This window comes from Rhincodon typus, chromosome 2 (assembly GCF_021869965.1).
Source record: "Rhincodon typus isolate 14 chromosome 2, sRhiTyp1.1, whole genome shotgun sequence".
In the NCBI taxonomy this organism is placed as follows: domain Eukaryota; kingdom Metazoa; phylum Chordata; class Chondrichthyes; order Orectolobiformes; family Rhincodontidae; genus Rhincodon; species Rhincodon typus.
In genome coordinates this window covers 137,626,744-137,646,140 of record NC_063333.1, presented here as the reverse complement: position 1 = coordinate 137,646,140, position 19,397 = coordinate 137,626,744, and the positions used below count along the sequence as shown (strand labels likewise).

The 19,397-nt window shown below is 39.4% G+C and overlaps 1 protein-coding gene across 2 annotated transcripts in view; it reads left to right on the top strand.

Moving 5' to 3' along the window:
- Positions 1-19,092, top strand: part of lztfl1 (leucine zipper transcription factor-like 1) — a 35,130-nt gene extending 16,038 nt beyond the window's left edge. Inside the window, exons 4-10 of one of the 2 annotated variants that reach the window (XM_048611830.1) lie at positions 1,609-1,669; positions 4,204-4,272; positions 10,413-10,478; positions 10,573-10,650; positions 13,481-13,639; positions 16,125-16,228; positions 18,919-19,092. In XM_048611830.1, coding sequence (XP_048467787.1) covers positions 1,609-1,669; positions 4,204-4,272; positions 10,413-10,478; positions 10,573-10,650; positions 13,481-13,639; positions 16,125-16,228; positions 18,919-18,937 — 556 coding nt within the window. In that variant the 3' untranslated portion in view covers positions 18,938-19,092. Of the gene's footprint in view, positions 1-1,608; positions 1,670-4,203; positions 4,273-10,412; positions 10,479-10,572; positions 10,651-13,462; positions 13,640-16,124; positions 16,229-18,918 lie in introns of both variants that reach the window. The other variant, XM_020510470.2, reaches the window with a different exon arrangement.
- The last annotated feature ends 305 nt before the right edge of the window (positions 19,093-19,397 follow it).

The window sequence follows — 19,397 nt, the reverse complement described above, 5'->3', positions numbered from 1 at the left end:
ACTTTAAGGAAAACAATATTATTTGGGAGGGCCTGTTGAAAAAGACTGTGGTGAGAATACAATGGCACAGTTGTTTAATGCATGCTTTGCCTCAGTACTTAAAAGCTAAAAGCTGGCTTACCAGGTAAGGAATATATTGGATTGGACTGGAGCAAAACCATGTTACAGACAAGTGCAGTGTGTGGTAATTCAAATGGAACAGCAAGTCAAGTCTATTTATCTGATAAGAGCAAATTACTGCAGATTCTGGAATTTGTATCGATCACAGCAGGTCAGGCAGCATCCATGGAGAGAAAGTAAACAACATCTCAAGTCCAGATGACTTTTCATGATGAGTCAACTAGACTCGAAGCATTAGCTTGTTTTCTCTCTATTTACCTGCTAGTAGGCAAATGTCAATAGCCCAGCTTTTCATTGGAATTGGAAAGTTTTGTATGTTTTTTTTAAAAGAATCTTAGAAAACAGAAGTTTTTTATTAATTTGTAACTTTATAAATTCAAAATTTTAATCCACATAATTGAGTAAATGTTGGGTAAGAAAAATGAAAAGCGTTTTTTAATTGATTTGGCTCTGTTTAATTTCTGATTTTACTAAGAGTTTTGAGTAAAGAAAAGCAATTAGATTCAATCAGGTTCTGTCTGCTATGCAACAAATTAACTGTGATTTAATTAACGTGTGGTCCTGGTGAACTATCTCTAACTTAGACTTTGTATCTACTTTTAAGTTTAACAATTGATGTGAAATTACCTAAAAATTTCACACCGCAAGTTGATTTCAATTAACATGTGCTCTGACATTGTCTGTGTTAGCTAAATTTGATGTAGTTGAATGTAAAGCTTTCACCTGAAAAATTTACCAGCTTGCTTTCAAATCATCTGCTGAAACTTAGAAACCCTTTGAAGTCATTGTGTCATGCTGTCCATTTCCATTGAGAATCCTCTAATGCAACTTGAGAAATGGTATTTATTGTATATATTCAGAGAACAGAATATAATTTTGGGGGAAAATGCCAACTTTAAGCCCAGATTTTAATAAAAGCTGAGACATTCAAAATCATTCTGATGATACTCAAAGAAACATTTTTATTGATTGGTTTGTTATGATTGGGAACGATGTCATTTTTTGTATATTTTTATTATGTTCAGAGAATAAAATTCTAGAAGACCAGTCCATTATTAAAGTTTGCTGGGTTGTTTAAACTCAATAAAAACGTGAACTTTAAGCACGTTTATGCAGTTTGAATCCTTCCTGAACCTTTGCAGAGATACTGTTACCGATTTTTAATGTTTGGCTCACCATTGAGACTTGACAAGCAGAATGCTCCTGTTACCCATCTGTTGTGATGCCTGAGCCATGTTGATGGGCAGGCCTGATTTTCATGCTGGGTCGATCTGCCAATATCAAATTGTTGCTTTAATTCAGCTCAGTGGTTAGGGCCTGGAAAGCAGCTGGTTCTTACACAGAGCTAGACAATATTGACAATGTGGGAAAAAACTTTGTTCTTTTTCTGAGGGTCCATTTGGTTTCTGGACTGCTAGGTAGGCTGCTTGAACTAACTTCACCTATTTGCATATAGTAATTTGTGCTTTTTTTTTCATTTCACTACAGAGAACTCTTGGAACAAGTGGCAGAATTTGAAAAAGCAGAATTTACTTCATCAGGAAAGAAAGTGAGTTTAATTTAAATGTAAATTAAACTTAATCTTTGTTTAATGTTGTAAAATTAAAGCTCTTATTTGTCAAACAGTATATAGTATCAAGTTTATTGCAGTATTTCTGCAAAGTTGTGGGTTGTTTAATTTCAGTGAGTAAAGGCAGATAGCTTGTTTCCCAAATCTAACATTTCGTGCTCACAGCAACAATAAGGAATAAATTACAGCTGTATAGGATCTACAAAAGAGTAGGTATTAGAAATGCACCAGACAGCTTAAATAAAAGTAATGTACTGTATTTTCTGAAGAACACAACAGAGGGCAGTGTGAAAATTATGGCAGCACAGAATAGTGATCTGGATGATCTAGAAAATTAGACCTGTGTTTCCCCAGGAAGAGGCAGCAATGCAGACAGCCCATGTAACCTGCTCAGTATTCTTCAATTGTATCATTGAAATAGTGCTACACAAGTCAACTTCTCCCCTTGCGACATTTTCTGAAAGAAAACTAACAGCAACATCATTGCATTCGATTCTTCTGATGATAAAGTGGTCAATTTCTCCTTTATTTCACTGTGCTTGTTAATATTTTAACAAGTATAATTTTCTTGCAAAGTAAACTCTAAATGTTTCTAATTTAAGTGAATGGAAAACTATCACAAGTTGATAGAGTTCTGAAACACTAATGGAAAATGCTGGCAAAGCACAACAGATAATGCGACATCTGTGGCGAGGTTAAACAGTTAATATTATGGGTTTATGTAGTTCAGAAAACTAAATGATGAAGCTCATGAATAAAATCAGCAAAAAATAAGTGGCAGGAACAGTCATCACCGAGGAGGAAGCATCAGTGTACTAATTGAATAATATAACAGATCTACTCAATAAACTGATGGAAAGATGTGATAAAGAAACTAATGACATCAAAGAAACTAAGGACATCTGACTTTCTTGGGCAGTGGGAGGCCTAAGGAAAATCATAATATGGGAGAGATGAAGAACAGTGAATCAGACTTGAAATTTAAACAGAAAGTGATGGCAAAGTGCACAGGCCCACCACAGCAATAAATACCAGGCTTTCTACACTTCTAAGTAGAATACCAAGGAAGCAATGGAAACTGCTGAAGGAAAAGGACAGATATTTGAAGTAACAAAGAACTGCAGAGGGCTATGGAGGAATAGTCGTTAAATATATTCAAGGCTGGGGTAGAACGATTTTTAATTAGTAAGGGAATCGAGGGTTATGGGGAAAGGGCAGGAAAGTGGAGTCGAAGATTGTCACATCAGCAATAATCTCGCTGAATGACAGAACAAATTCTGTGAGTTCTATGGCCTTCTTATGTTCCTACATCTTATGGTCTTATAGAAAATATGTGGAGTAACAATTACAGGATTAAAGTCACAAAGAGAGTATATAGTCAAAGAAAAAGACTCAATATGAATAAATGGACAAAACAGTACAAGGGAAAGAATAATTTAACATGAGGAGAGAAGTTCAGGGTAATAGATGACAGAGTAACTGACACAATGATTACTAATTAGTAAATCCAGGTGTTCTAAGCTTCCTCCTGTAGCAATTAATAGCTTTTGCCAAGATAAGAACAACCTAATTTTGTATGGCATATGTAAAACATTCCAAGCTGTTTCATGGAAACAAACTTCAACATCAAGCCAAGGGAAGAAAATGTTAAAATCAAGATGTTCTGACTGAGAACAAAAGTGAGAAGTGATTGGGACTTAGTGAATGTAAGTACATTGGTGTAGAACTTTAGATATATAGCGATTATGACATGGAAGGCCGGCCAAAAATATGTTGCAAAGTCAAGTCTAATGATAATAAAGGCAATGATTGGTTGGACTGTAGAGAGAACTTCAACCAGCAAAGGGTGGGAGATGGTCTCGGTAATAATTGCTGTATACATTTCAACATTGAGCCAGGCAGTAAGATGCTGTTTTTATGAAGCTAAAGGCAGAGCATCATATCTGGCAGCAACTTTTCAATTTTCCAGCTTAATCATTCATCTTACTTCACCTGAAATTGTGATGTTTGTACATAAATAATAACTGGTACAATTAGCCTTCTCTTATTTTGCCTGAACCTTGGTGGTAATTGGGGACTAATGAGGTATCACAGGGTTAGTTGGGGTGGGATGGTGAGTTCAGGGGTCAGTTGGAGTGATTGGGGTATTGTTTCTAGAGTTACCTGGGAGATAGACAAAGATTTTTTGTCTAACATTTCCATTAACATTAAATTAAATTTAATAACATTTCTTAGGAAATTACTTGGCTAAATTCCAAGGAACAGTTAAAAGTCTCTGACTCTAGCTCAGCATCAGAAACATTCTTGGAAGGACCTGGGAGTTGCCCATCAGATGTTTAAGTTTCCTGGGAAGTTCCCCTGTAGATCCTGTGTCAGAACCTCCAGATGAGCATCAATTCTCATTCTCATACATCCAGTTTTGGATTGTCTGGAGCCAGGAAGGATACGGGACACTATCTTTTTTGATGTGGTGATCCAAAGTATTAATTTCTGTTCCCCTCTCTTTACTGCAGGCAAACGCAGAAATCACTAAACCCAAACTTGCTCCACTAAATGAAGGAGTGTCTGAACTCTTGAGTAAGGTAATACTTGTCTGAGAAAAATAATGCTAAAATATGACCATGTTAATTGACTTTAATTTATGTCGCAAATAAGTTGTTGTATTTTTAGGAATTGCCTTGATTTTAGAAACTGCCAAATTCACTTCATTGTATCAAGACAGGCAAGCCAAACTGGGTTTGGAATTATCTTGGTCAAATATTGGTTGTGGGGAAGTTATTATTGGGAGCACGTTGACTCAACGCTTGGTTAAAAGTGAATTGATCAGAGCGAACCAGTATAGATTTGTAAAGGATGCATCTTGTCTAGTGTATCTAGTTTAAATATTTGAGGAGATGACAGATGTGGTAGATAAAAGATTGTCTGAAGATGTTATTTGAACTTGCAGAAGGCATTTGCCAAGATTTAACATAGACCATTACCAAAAATTAGCAGCGCATGGAATCGGGCAAGAGGTTTAGATATAGCATTGGTTTATAGTTGAAAGACAGAAAGTAAGAAAATGGGGTTGTACTCAAATGGGCCATATGTGACTAGTGATGTCCCCCAGGGATTTGTGTCAGAACCTCAGATTTTCATTATATTTGTAGATGATGTGAATAAAGGTAAAGTTTGCTGACTGTGGCACTGTAGATCATGTAGATAGGAAGAGCAGGAAATTGTAGAGGTAAATAGATTAACTTGTCAAAACTATTGCAGAGGATTTCAAAGGATGAAAATTCGAGGTCAAGAAAATTTGCATCCAAGAAATATCAGCAAATCGGGCAGTATCTGTGGAGAGAAAAACAGTTAATATTTCAGGTTGATAGCCTTTTCATTCTGCTCAGCATACCAATTTGGTGGTAGAACAGTTTATGCAGTTTCTGATCTCACCATGAAGTTTGTGGGAAACAATTTTTAGGCATCACTGATAGATCACTCTACAAAATTTGTTTCCAATGAGTAGATCACACTACTAAAGATTTTTCAGTATGTTTCACATTAGAAGTGGAAAGAAGCTTACAAATTGGGCCATGAGGAACCATAGTGCTCCCTTGCTTCTTCCAATCCCTGTCCCTCAAATTCCCAGATGTGGTGATTGAATCCTTGCTCACATTCACAGATGAAATTCCACTCTGGAATTTAGCCAAGTGCTATGCTGGTGGCCAAAAATTCATTTCCCCTGTGAAGACTACAAATTTCCAGTTGAGGCACCCTGAGGTTCAATTTCAACTAAGCTTTGATTGATCTGTTCAGGCCCACATTGATCAGTCAGTGTCAACTAGGCCCACCAGCCCAGACTAATTTCTGCATTTGCCCGTAATAACTTTAGAGAAAGCAAGAAGATCCTTCTTCCTGATCCTTGGCTTCAATAGCTGTTTGCTGCTCCCCTTGTAGTGAGGAGCCATCTAGTGATATAGCTTGGCAGTGCAGTCTAATAGCTACAACTGCAAAGCAAAATCCAATTCAGACAGTGATCCCGAGCATACAAGTGGAAAAGTTAGTAGCACCTGATTACAGAACAATGTTTGGAATAGTATTTATATGAGCAGTTGAGCATGAGACACTATAGCAGAGTTTAATTAAAAATTTTACAGCATCTGAAACTATCACAAAGGTTATGTTCAATCAATCGCTCCACTTCTAAACAATTAAAATACACCAGTACAAGGGCTCTGCAGTGATTATGTTTGCTTGAGAAGTCTAACGAGCCAGGAGTATATTACCTTGGCCTTATTCAACCATGGGAGTCTGCATATAAGCTACACATAGAACATAGAACATTACAGCGCAGTACAGGCCCTTCGGCCCTCGATGTTGCGCCGACCTGTGAAACCAATCTGAAGCCCATCTAACCTGAACTATTCCATTAGCATCCATATGTTTATCCAATGACCATTTAAATGCCCTTAAAGTTGGCGAGTCTACTACTTTTGCAGGCAGGGCATTCCACGCCCTTACTACTCTCTGAGAAAAGAACCTACCTCTGACATCTGCCCTATATCTATCACCCCTCAATTTAAAGCTATGTCCCCTCGTGCTAGCCATCACCATCCGAGGAAAAAGGCTTCCACTGTCCACCCTGTCTAATCCTCTGATCATCTTGTATGTCTCTATTAAGTCACCTCTTAACCTTCTTCTCTCTAACGAAAACAGCCTCAAGTCCCTCAGCCTTTCCTCATAAGACCTTCCCTCCATACCAGGCAACATCCTGGTAAATCTCCTCTGCACCCTTTCCAATGCTTCCACATCCTTCCTATAATGCGGTGACCAGAACTGTACGCAATACTCCAAGTGCGGCCGCACCAGAGTTTGGTACAGCTGCAACATGACCTCATGGCTCCGAAACTCAATCCCTCTACCAATAAAACCTAACATACCGTACGTCTTCCTAACAACGCTATCAACCTGGGTGGCAACTTTCAGTGATCTATGCACATGGACACTGAGATCTCTCTGCTCATCCACACTACCAAGAATCTTACCATTAACCCAGTACTCTGTATTCCTGTTACTCCTTCCAAAGTGAATCACCTCACACTTTTCCACATTAAACTCCATTTGCCACCTCTCAGCCCAGCTCTGCAGCTTATTTATGTCCCTCTGTAACCTGCAACATCCTTCCGCACTATCCACAACTCCACCGACTTTGGTGTCATCCGCAAATTTACTAACCCATCCTTCTACGCCCTCATCCAGGTCATTTATAAAAATGACAAACAGCATTGGCCCCAAAACAGATCCTTGAGGTACACCACTAGTAACTGAACTCCAGGATGAACATTTCCCATCAACCACCACCCTCTGTCTTCTTACAGCTAGCCAATTTCTGATCCAAACCGCTAAATCACCCTCAATCCCATGCCTCCGTATTTTCTGCAAAAGCCTACCATGGGGAACCTTATCAAACGCTTTACTAAAATCCATATACACCACATCAACCGCTTTACCCTCATCCACCTGTTTGGTCACCTTCTCAAAGAACTCAATAAGGTTTGTGAGGCACGATCTACCCTTCACAAAACCGTGTTGACTATCCCTAATCAAATTATTCCTTTCTAGATGATTATAAATCCTATCTCTTATAATCCTTTCCAACACTTTACCCACAACCGAAGTAAGGCTCACTGGTCTATAATTACCAGGGTTGTCTCTACTCCCCTTCTTGAACAAGGGGACAACATTTGCTAGTCTCCAGTCTTCTGGCACTATTCCTGAAGACATAAGCTAAGTAGAGCCCATTAGTCTTGCAGCTGTAGCTTGAATGCATTAGGATATTGTCTGCAATCTGTTTCCAATCTCATGGTGCATTTTTGTCACGTGAAGCTAAGTAGAGTCACGTGATAAAATGCTGGGATCTGCATTGGCTACTGTTAAGCAAAATAATAGATTAATCAATGAATATACTTTGATTTAGTTTACTTATAATCATAGTCGTGAAATGTTAATTTCCCTACCAATCCTATGTATCTTCAGGCTTCCTTGTTATCGATGGCACTACAGGTGAACTTGATTGTTAATGATGGGTAAACCATTGAAATAACTTGTATTTAAATTAGATTGAGTTTAATTTTAAATTTATTTCTTTATTCTAACCTGCCCATTCTCATTGAGGTCCCTATCTTAGACTTGTGCCTATGTGTCCTTTCTGTGCTTGCCAGTGCTGGTCTGACCTCTGCTCTCATCCTTCTCAAAGGAACATAGAGCATTGGAACATAGCCTACTCCTCCTCCTAAGTCCTATTTGGCTGAGCCTGCTCCACTATTCAATAAGATCTTGGCTGATCTGGTTATGGTCTCGTACCTTTAGCAACTCATCTACTCCTAACTTGGCCTATCTCCTCAGACTGTAGCCACTTTCTTCCTGCACATCTCTGTCCAGCAATTTGATTTTAAAGTGTTTAAATTTCTCTAGTGCATAGTTTCAGTAAAACAATTCTCATTTACAGCTGGATAAACATTTAGGAAAAGCCAAAATGGTGGGTAGTGGGAATTATGCTATAGTATGTGTTATGGGAGGAAGGAGCAAAGAAAGAAGAATTTGCATTTATATAGTGCCTTTCATGACCTAAAGATGTGCCAAAGTACTTGATAGGCCATTGTAGGAAATGTGGCTCAGTAACATCTTTTAAAAAAACCATGTGATAATGAAAACCAAAAGAACTGCGGATGCTGTAAATCAGGAACAAAAACAGAAGTTGCTGGAAAAGCTCAGCAGGTCTGGCAGCATCTGTGGAGAAAAAAATCAAAGTTAAAGTTTTCAGGTCCAGTGCCGTTTCCTCCGGACTCGAAACATTAATTCTGATTTTTTTTTCTCCACAGATGTGCCAGACCTGCTGAGCTTTTCCAGCAATTTCTGTTTTTGCTGCATGTGATAATGACCAGGTCATTGTATTCTTAGTGATAACGATTGAGAAATAAATATTGGCGAGGACAGAGGCTTAACCCCATTGCTCAACTTGAAAATAATGCAATGAATCTTTTTACATCTATCTGAGAGGGTCGACAGGGTCTCAGTTTAACTTCACAACCACCTAGGTGTCACCTCCACGAACGCAACACATCCTTTGTACTGCACTTGGGTGTCAGCCTGGCTTAGCTTGAACCCACAAACTTCTGACTTGGGTGAGAATGCTACCAACTGAGCCACAGCTCTCATGCCAGAAAGAGTAAGGCTGGTGGAGAACTTAGGGAGGAAATAAGTTGAAAGGGATGGCAGGGTGAGAGATCTCATGCCAAAGTGGCATTGTTGAAAAAGCTGAAAACGATGGCAAGTCAGTTTAGATGCCGGAAAGTGTAGAGAAGTGAGGAAGACAATGGTGAAAGAATTCTCTCCAGGACAGGATGGGGGTATGAATATATATTGAAGACAGTGAGACATGAATTACACGTGGCTTGAGGGCTGGTTGGGTGGAGAAGGAGCAGTCAAAAGGAGAGGGAGAGAAGCTGACATGGGTAGAACTGCAGCACGATATAAAATGAGTAAGTCTGCCCATTATGACTTATCTGGAGGTAAGATCATCGAGTCATACAGTGCGGAAACAGACCCTTTGGTCCAACTCGTCTGTGACAACCAGACATCCCTATTTGACCTAGTCCCATTTGCCAGCATTTGGCTGATATCCCTCTAACATTTCCTATTCATAGATCTATTCAGATGCCTTTTAAATGTTGTAATTGTAGACGCCTCCACTATTTCCTCTGGCTGCTCATTCCATACGTGCACAATCCTTTGCATGAAAAGGTTACCCCTCAGGTCCTTTTTCAGTCTTTCCCCTCTCCCCTTAAACCTAAGCCCTCTAGTTTTGAATTCCCCTGCCCTAGGAAAAAGACCTCGGCTATTCATCCTATCAGTACCCATCGTTCTTTTATAAACCTCTATATAGTCACTCTTAGCCTCAGATGTTCTAGTGAAGAAAGCCCCGGCCTATTCAGCCTCTCCCTATAGCTCAAACGCTCCAGTCCGAGCAACACCCTCGCAAATCTCTTCTGAACCCTCTCAAGTTCCATTTATCTGCTGTACCTTTTGGAAGAGCTGCAGAAACCCTGTAAAGAGTAATTATTGTTTATACTGGTCCACAGTTTCCTTGCCCTTGCATCAAAATTACAACAGCAAATTCACAAATGAATGTTTTCCGCCTCTTGGTGCAATAATGAGTGCAATCCGTTGATATTATTTGTCTGTTACTCATAGAATTAGACATTTTTTCTCAAATTCAATTTAATGTCTGATACTACTTGAGGAACCAAAGTCATTTATGGATTGTTAGAAGTGGCAGCCTTTCAGTGGGATCTACATTCAGTCCGTCAACTTTTTTTATTAATTTGTTTATGGTCACATGTATCTTGTTACAAAATACAGTGAAAAGTTTTGTACAATGTCGCTACTCTCTGGCACCATCTTAAAACACAGAAAAATACACCAAAACATAGAAAATAGTGGCAGAGAAGTAAAGAAAAAGCATTCAACTTTACAGTCCTTCTTGTTAAGTGCTCCACCATGGGCCTGGGTGGCTAGGCATAAGTCCTTTTCGATGCACTGCCGCTGCTGGCACGAAAGTCACCATTCTTCAGAGCCAGTGAGATAGATATGACACTTATCTAATTGATTTAATGGGTGACACTGCCTCGATAAGCCATCACTATTTAAATGTGATTTACCTTATTCCATTTGGTATGTACAGGAAATTACAAGACTCCAAGATGAGAATGACAAACTAAAGGCTAGACTGAAGACAGTAGAAATACAGGTAAACAGCATGATCATTGACAAACTGGGGAATTTTGGGTTTTTAAACCATATGTCTTTTGATAAGGTGACGTTTTTAATTACTACAATTTCAGGCGACAAATGCACTTGAGGAAAAGCTCAAATTGGAACAAATTCTAAATGACTTGGATAAAGTTCCAGAGGACGAAAAGGTAAGACAAATTTAAAAGTTTATATATTTAAGATATTTGGAACAAAGAGGACAAGGTTTGTTAAGATATGGCACATCAGTGGAGTTTGTGATTAAAGCAGAGACCATAGGGTACATAAGCACATAGCAGACTTTGTGCAGCCAGCAGGGCACACCAGACTGTCAAGAGTTCCCACGGGCAAAGAACAGGCATAGCTGACAGTCTGCAACTCCACGCTATGGTAATACTAGGCCGGGAGAAAGTTGGTCTCTGGGTGGGAGAAAGCCAATCTCAGGAAGTGATAAGAAGACCCAGATTGGCAATAGTCCAGATTGTGTCTGGAGCTAAGTTGAAAACTCGTTCTTTTCTGAGCCCCATAAAAACCAATCTTTATTTCATGATCCCTCTTCAGCTGGACCTCCACTTGATACTTTGCTGATTGTTTGTTGTATCCTGTAGCCTGTAAAGTGGCAAGTGATGTCCTTTTATGTCACAGGAGTTCAATTTAAAAAGATGTACAGTCTGACTCAGGCAAACTGTCTTTACTGTCCAGCAATCCAAAGTTTGTGTTGACCAGATAAGAAGAGGTATCTGCTTGACATTAGCTTTGTATTCCTGGAAGCCAAGAATGCTTACCTCAGCCAGACTGCCTACTGTTTTAAATTGAGATCCTATAGCGTGGCAAGGACAGCAATTGCAATTTTAGGAGATTACTATGCACAGCACACAATCCCCACAATCTGCATCAGCAGCTTTTTCTTATCATTTTAGTGGAACCAATGAAAACCTACTCCTATCTAAATATTTAAGGAATGGCTAGATAGATGTTTGAAGGAATGTGTGAACAGGGCAAGGACACAGAATTTGGGTGGAGGATTAACGACAAAACTGATGCTACCAGGTTAACAGCCCATTTCAATATTCTGATATCTGTGTATTAAAAATCAGGTTGACACTTCAATTATTGTCATATTGGATCCTAACTTGAATTATTTTGCCAAAAAAGATTGCTTTGATGGGTATCAGATAATTAAATTGTCATTGTTCTTGCATGGGGCTGTTTTGTTGTGTAGTCTTGTTTTTGTTTTATTCCAAACAGCAGATGTTGCTAAAGAATGTATATTCTGATGAACTTTCAGTCTATATGTGTTTGCCAACAGTATAGCATCCAAAATAAGCTGTTGATTGTATAGGGCTTTGCTGGTTCAAGATTATGATTTGTGCTAAGTGAATGCAGCTGATCTTTTGCTGTGAAGAAAGTCAGTCTTCTACCAAGAAATGAGACCTTTGCGCTGAAAAACTTGCTTATTTTCTTCACAGCAGAAGTGCAACAACATCTCCCACTAGCTTTAGACTGCTTGTTATAGATGAAAGTGTTTTGGGTGTGGTATTTCCACTGTCCTGCTCAAAAGATGGTGTTCCGCAGGCTGTGTCCTATGTCCCATTCAATTATCATGAATCAAGCCAATGTTACCCCAGCCTGAAGTAACAGGCTTCATACCTTCAGTCTTTTTACCCCACTTGATTATTGGATAAAGAATGTATATTTAAAAGGAGTGTTTATTATTCAGAACAGGTAGTAGCAGTTTCCTAACAACCATCACAACAACAGTAATTTCTTAGTGTAGCCACATAGGAGCAGGAGTTAGCCATTCAACCAGTCGCTCCTGCCCCGCCATTCAATACAATCATGGCTGATCGAACACTTAAATACCTTTTACCCATCCATCCCCTTAGCCCTGTATGCCATTGATAATCAGAGAAGTATCATTCTACCTTAAACATACTTAAAGACTGACCACAGTCTGCTGTGGTAGAAAATTTCAACAGTTCGTAACCCTCTGAATGAAAAAAAAATTTTCTCATGTTAACCTTGAATGGCCCCCTTATTTTTAAATTGTACCCCTGGTTCTAGATGCCCTGATGTATATTGGCTACATCTACACTGGGTGCCCCTTTTTAAGTATTTTGTAAGTTTCAACTGGATCACATCTCATTTCTGTGAAACTTCAGAAAATACCAGCCCAGTTTGCCCAATCTGTCGTCCGATGACAGTGCCACCATTTTGGGAACAAGTCTGGTGAACCTTTGTTGTGCTGCCTCTAAGGGAATAATCTTTCTTGAGACAAGAAGACCAAAACAGCACATGGTAGTCCAGGTGCAGTCTGACCAAACTCCCATACAATTAAAGCAAGGGTAAATCACATGGAATAATTTCTCTAGAATGTACCATTCTTTTGGAAGTGATATTTGCACCTAACCCCCATTTCTGAAATTAGACCCTATGTTTTGGAACAAGATGACTTTAATTTCAAGTTTGGAAGTCAATGCTTTGCTGTTATTGAAGAGAGTTCTGGTATCCAGAATTCAGCACAAGCTGTTGAAGATTTCTGATGAAGGGTCTAGGCCCAAAACGTCAGCCTTCCTGCTCCTCTGATGCTGCTTGGCCTGCTGTGTTCATCCAGCTCTACACCTTGTTATCTCAGATTCTCCAGCATCTGCAGTTCCTACTATCTCTGTTGAAGATAGTGATCGTGTTTTAACTTTTGAAGTATGTGTTTTGAACCACCCATTACCAAGCAAATATGCTTTATTCATCTTTTTGTCTGTCTTGTGTTAGCACAGAGTCAAATGTTAATTAAAATCTGTTTGCTCCCTACTGCCTGCCTGAATGATATTTTTGGTAGGTACTATTTATAGACCTCAGCAATTTGCATATTTATGCCTGTATGTGAAATTACAAAGTATGCATAATAGCCAACTGAATTTATTTATCTAATTATTTCTCTTGTACAAAAAATGGCAAGAATTTTCCATCTTTTTTTTTTACTAGTCCAAATTAAAAACACAGGAAGTTGCTGCTCTTGAGAAGACGTTGGCAGCTTTGAAAGCTGATTTTGAAAAGAACCTGAGCATGAGCACTGCAAAGCAAAAGAGCCTACAAGATAATCTCATTTCCACTAAACATGATCTACTCAAAGTACAGGAACATCTGTCGTTGACTGAAAAGGTTTGTATTGGGAACCTCTTTATTAAATAGAAATGAATAAATACCCTTTAATTGTTGAAGGCAGCAGTGAAGCTGAAACTTGCTTGAGGCAGGATGAGTTTTGTACGAAACCAGCATTCAAATTTTTCATAGTTGTAAATAAAAGCAATTAGGATACATAAAATACTCAATATAGAGTATTGCCTTTTCATGGGAACCTTGTACTGTTTGTGTGGGGTATTACGCTATGCAATGCCTAGTATAAACAACTTGAGTGGTGGAACAGCAATATTAATTAAACTAAGTGTGAAAAACTGACAAAACAAAACAGGCCAGAATCTAAGGATGCAGATTGCTTTGCAAACATACAGTTGAAGTTGAGGGTTCTCCCCTGAAACCGCAAGTATTCTGCTGCCCTCTTTCCCTTCCTCTGAAATCCTGACACACCCATCCCACAGTGCTAGCACTTACTGCCAAAAACAAAGTGAAATCTGTAGTCAAGATCTGAAGTTGATATTGATGCCAGAATGCTGTGTAATATAGGTTAGAAAGCTAAATATCATCAAACCAGTGCTGAGCTTCATTGGAACAGTTTGTGGTCAAGGGTTGAGGGAATGGAAGTGCGAGGAGATCATGGTCACACTTGCGACACAGATATTCCACAGAGAGTTTATCCAAATTGCATTTGGTTTTTCCAGTGTATTGGAGATCCTGCTATGATCAGCGAGTACATCACATGAAGCTGGAGGAGGAGAGGAATGGCACGTACATTTCTCTGTGCCTGCAAGGGAAAATTAAGTGAAGCAGAATTGATGGAAATTCAGTCATTGTTAAGAGCAAGAAGGAACTCTTCCATAAAAATGTCAACTGGGAAAACATTATTGTGGGGAGTTGAGTCAGGCAAAGATGTTCACTGTATAGATAGAAAGTCGTGGCAAGAATACTGCTAAGTACAGATCATGACACCTTATATCTGGAGGGAGTAAGTGAAGTTTGGAGAAAAGTTCAAAGATGCAGCCTTGTCTCTTTATGCATCACATTGTTTGTTTTATTCTAACTCCTTCTGAACCTGTAGCACATTGTCCAATTCACATGTCCAATCCTGACATCATTATCAAAAGGGTCTAGGCCCAAAACATCAGCCTTCCTGCTCCTCTGATGTTGCTTGGCCTGCTGTGTTCATCCAGCTCTACACCTTGTTATCTCTCATCATTATCAAACCCCTTGACAAAGGGTTGCTATGTATTTTGATTCAATGAACTCTATCTTGCCGAATTTGAACATCATCACTCTAGTCAATCCCATTACTATGCCAAACTATAATTTCTTTGGCTGACTCGGGTTTTACTATCTGTCATTGGATTTTGCTGACATCTATTGCAGATCTGTCAACTCTTGCAACAACCGGGATTGTAATTATATTAATTTTCTTCCTGTAAGGGTACTGTTCCTTTAATCAAGTTCATTATCTTGAAAATATTTAGTTCATGTTTTAGAGAAAAGCTGAGTGATTTTTCAAATTGAGATTAATTGGGGGCAGCTGGAAAATTAACAACTTGGCAGCACCTTTCTCTTTGTAATCTGCATTACATTTATCTAAGAATCTGGAGGGTGAACCAATCTCCATAAAAAAAGGAGAAAAATCAGCTATATTATGCAAGCCTGTAATTTAGATAAAACTTATTCTTCGGTACCAGAATGTCATTACTACACACCCAAAACAGAAATAAAGCATGTACATGTATATTGTACTGTTTTTTAAAAAAATGTAATCTAGAACTCCTGACAATCTTTTCCTAGATCCCCATGCTTCCCAACGTCTTGGCCTCAAGTTCTGATAGATGACTGTTACAGGTCTTCTACAGGCATTGCAGTTGTGTCCAGGACAGGAGAACACAACCAAAAGAAGTTCAGCAGGCCTGCAGTCTGCCTGGACTGGGAAAGACCTTCCAGACCTTCTACCTTTTTAGCCTTGGAGAATTGTGCCTTGTAACGTCCAGCATCTCCCCTACCCCCAAGCCCTTGGCAAAATTTAAGATTCATAAATAAGTCACAACAATTTCAATATAATTGTGTTCAGCAAAAGTTTTTTTTAAACACTGCAATTCTGTAGATCCTTCATGATGCAACAATTTCAGTTTCACCCTCAGCAACAGGACAAGTAAACTATACTGCTGCAAACAGAATAGCATGTTCGTGTTGTAAACAAAGTCTAAAACTACTATAGCTGCTTTTGCAAGAAGGGTGGGGTGTTTGCCTTTCCAATGAACTGAATGGAAACTTGAGTACTATAATGGGCAGCCATTCTGCTGCCAGTTGCCCAAGTGGAAGTTTCAGACCAAAAAGTGTAACAGGAATTGCCTGAATAACATAACAATTTGCACGTTTTATGTAGCTAAGTTATATTTGCTGTTTTACTCAAAGGGAAGCCTTGCCCAGATATGGATATTAATTAAGTCATTTTACATGCTATGAAATATTAAATGAAATAATAATATTTTAACAGGAGTTGGACAAAAAATTCCAGGAAACAGCTGCTTATCGCAACATGAAAGAAATATTAACAAAAAAGAATGAGCAAGTGAAGGAATTACGGAAACGTCTTTCAAAGTAAGTTGCCCTTTCTGTCGATCCAGATTTACAAGGCCGGAGAATCCGATCTAGATTTCATTACCAGGTGAATTAACCTGTCTTTATTCATTCTTCCATGCAGTTCATCTTCCCTCTTCATCTAATTTAAAAAATAAAGTTCTTGGATTTGCTTTCATCATTCTATCTAGAAACCCAATGCAAATGATGAGCATTTTTTGAGTGAAATATTGTCTGAGTTTGGTCTTAAACTTGCCTTTTATTCTGCTGTTACAATTTAGGGTAATATTCTAATTTAACCCTTCCTTTCGCATTCCTATCTGATAACTATAAGCACCTTGGGTACACCCACACTAGACTGAAAATCCTATGGCCTAGAATGGGCTAACCATCAACCAAGGTGCCAGTATCTGAACTGGTGGAAGGTGCAGGAGCCAGCTTTGTCAGTGCTTCCTCTGAGAGAACTGTCACTTCTTCCTCAGAGGAGGAGATGATGTCCTGAGGGGCTGCTCTTTTCAGGGTAGAGACTGTGCAGATGTCATTGGTGCTGCCAAGAGATGAGAGAACACGTTGTGAAATGGGAGTAGAATTCTGTATTCTTAGGAATACATTGGGAGTAGTGGTGTTGAGAGAGCAGCTCAGCGTTTGATAATGGATCTTTCTTGGTTGCCAGAACATAGAAATTTCAACATTGCCACAAGTGGTTACAGTCCTACCAAGGTGAGGATTATACCCTCATAGTAGGTGATGAGATGGATGTCACACGTCTCACCACTATCTTGGTTTTCTCTGCCCTGTTGTGGGATTATTTCTCCTGGAGTGAGACAAAGGGAGAGATTGAGTGAGATTAAAGTGGCTGCACTGCTGTGGGGATAGGTGCTGAGGTGTCCTGAGTGAGAGTAAGGCATTGCAGAGGGCATGCAGGATTAGTCGTGGGGGGGTGTTGGAAAGGTGGGAGCAAGTGAGGGAAGATATTGCATAGTGAGATTGGTAGATCATGTGCTTTGGTCGAAGGTGAGTGCAGTAGCAGTGTTTGGTAGCAGAAAGAAGATGGTAGCACTTACCTTAACGGAGCACACAACGTCATTGACCTTCTTCCTGCACATCTGGGTGTACCTCCAAACCGTGAACAGCACACTGACTCAGATGGAACTTTGGATCTGGTTGGCAGGGTGTGGTCTCCCTGGTGGTCCTAAGGAAAGAAGACATCCCTTATCTCCATCATTGCAACCACCAGGACCTCCAGGTCCCTGTTGGCAAAGAAGGGTTAATAGCTTGCTTCTATTTGCCATTTCTTGGGCAATCCTTCATACATAGGAACTGTAAAGGACCGCTGCTGGCTGACAGTACTTGACCTAGTGCATGGCTGTGGTTTAAGTAAAACATTAGGAGTTTCAGAAGGTCGTTCTGGTGCTTCTGTCACCGGCCAGTGGAAGATAAAGTAACCAAAACTTATAGTGGCATGGTGCATACATAATAAGGTGGGCCATCAGATAATTCACTAGAGCTGATGGAAAGGAACTCTCCAAGAAATTCCTCGTAACTTTCAGCTGATTTTTGGTAAAATTCAGTCTTATTCAATATGGATAGAGGATTGGCTAACTGGCAAAAGGCAGAGAGTAGGGATAAAGGGGTCTTTTTCAGGATGGCAGCCAGTGACTAGTGGGGCTCTGCAGGGTTCAATGTTGGGACCACAAATGATTATGTTATACATTAACAATCTGGGCGAAGGAACTGAGGGCATTGTTGCTACTTTTGCAGATAATACGAAGATGCGTGGAGGGACAGGTAGTGTTGAGGAAGTAGACGGTCTGTAGAAGGACTTGGATAGGCAAGGAGTGTGGGCAAAGAAGTGGCAGTTGGAATACAGTGTGGGAAAGTGTGAGGTCAAGCACTCTGGGAGGAAGAATAGAGGCGTAAACTATTTTGTAACTGGGGAAGGCCTTCAGAAATCTCAAGCACAAAGGAACTTTAGAGTTTTCATTCAGGTTTCTCTTAACATGCAGGTCATTTGGCAGTAAGGAAGGCAAGTGCAGTGTTAGCATTCATTTCAAGAGGGCTAGAATACAAGAACAGAGATCTACTGCTGAGGCTGTGTAAGATTCTGGTCAGACTGCATTTGGAATACTGTGTGCAGTTTTAAGGAAGGATGTGCTAGCATTGGAGGGCATCCAGGGGAGGTTTACAAGAATGATGCCAGGGATGAAGGGCTTGACATATGAGGAGCAGTGAGGACTCTGGTTCTGTACTCAAAGGGAGTTTGGAAGGATTGTGGGGGTTGGTGTGGTAAAGAATCACATTGAAACTTAGACAATAGAGTCATAGAGTCCACAGAGGTGAATCTGTGGAACTCAGTGCAGAAGGCTGTGGAGGCCAAGGCATTGAGTGTGTTTAAGATGGGAGATAGATACGTTCTTGATTAGAAAGGGGATCAATAATTGGGGAGAAAAGGCAGGAGAATGGGATTGAGAAACATATCACTGATGATCAAATGGTGAAGCAGACTTGATAGCCCAAATGACCTGATTCTGCTCCGATATCTAATGGTCAAATTAGATGCCTTCTAGGTTTTATGCTTGAAGGTCTTCAAATATTTCTTTAAAGAATTTAAAAATGAACTGGAATATTTGAAAAGTAACTGTTTTCAATTAAATTACCTCTATCCCTTTATCCTGAAGGCTGAGATTGACTCCTTTGTTTAATGTTTTTAGGTATGAAGCAGCAGACTGAGGACATGATTTGGCTCTCGTCAAACGGCTTCAGAATGTCAGAATGGACTCACTACATTCTTTATTTTCTCCACATTTGGGAACTATGTTATCATATTTAGAATTGTCTATTTTAACATTTTACCTACATTAAAATTATATTGCATTCCTTTAAAATATGTTCTGTTCATTTAATTTACTTGTCTTTCCTTACACTTGTTACCTTGATTTTAAAGTATTGATCCCACAATCAATAATCATTAATCTCTCGAATAAGAACAAAATACTGCAGATGTGGGAAATCTGAAACAAACACAGAATGGTGGAGAAACTCAGCAGATCTGGCAACTACTGTGGAGAGAAAGACAGAGTTAATGTTTCGAATCTGGTATGACTCTCCAGAACTGAAGATTTAACTCTGTTTCTCTCTTTCAGATGCTGCCAGGCATGTTGAGTTTCTCCAGTATTGTGTGTTTATTGTT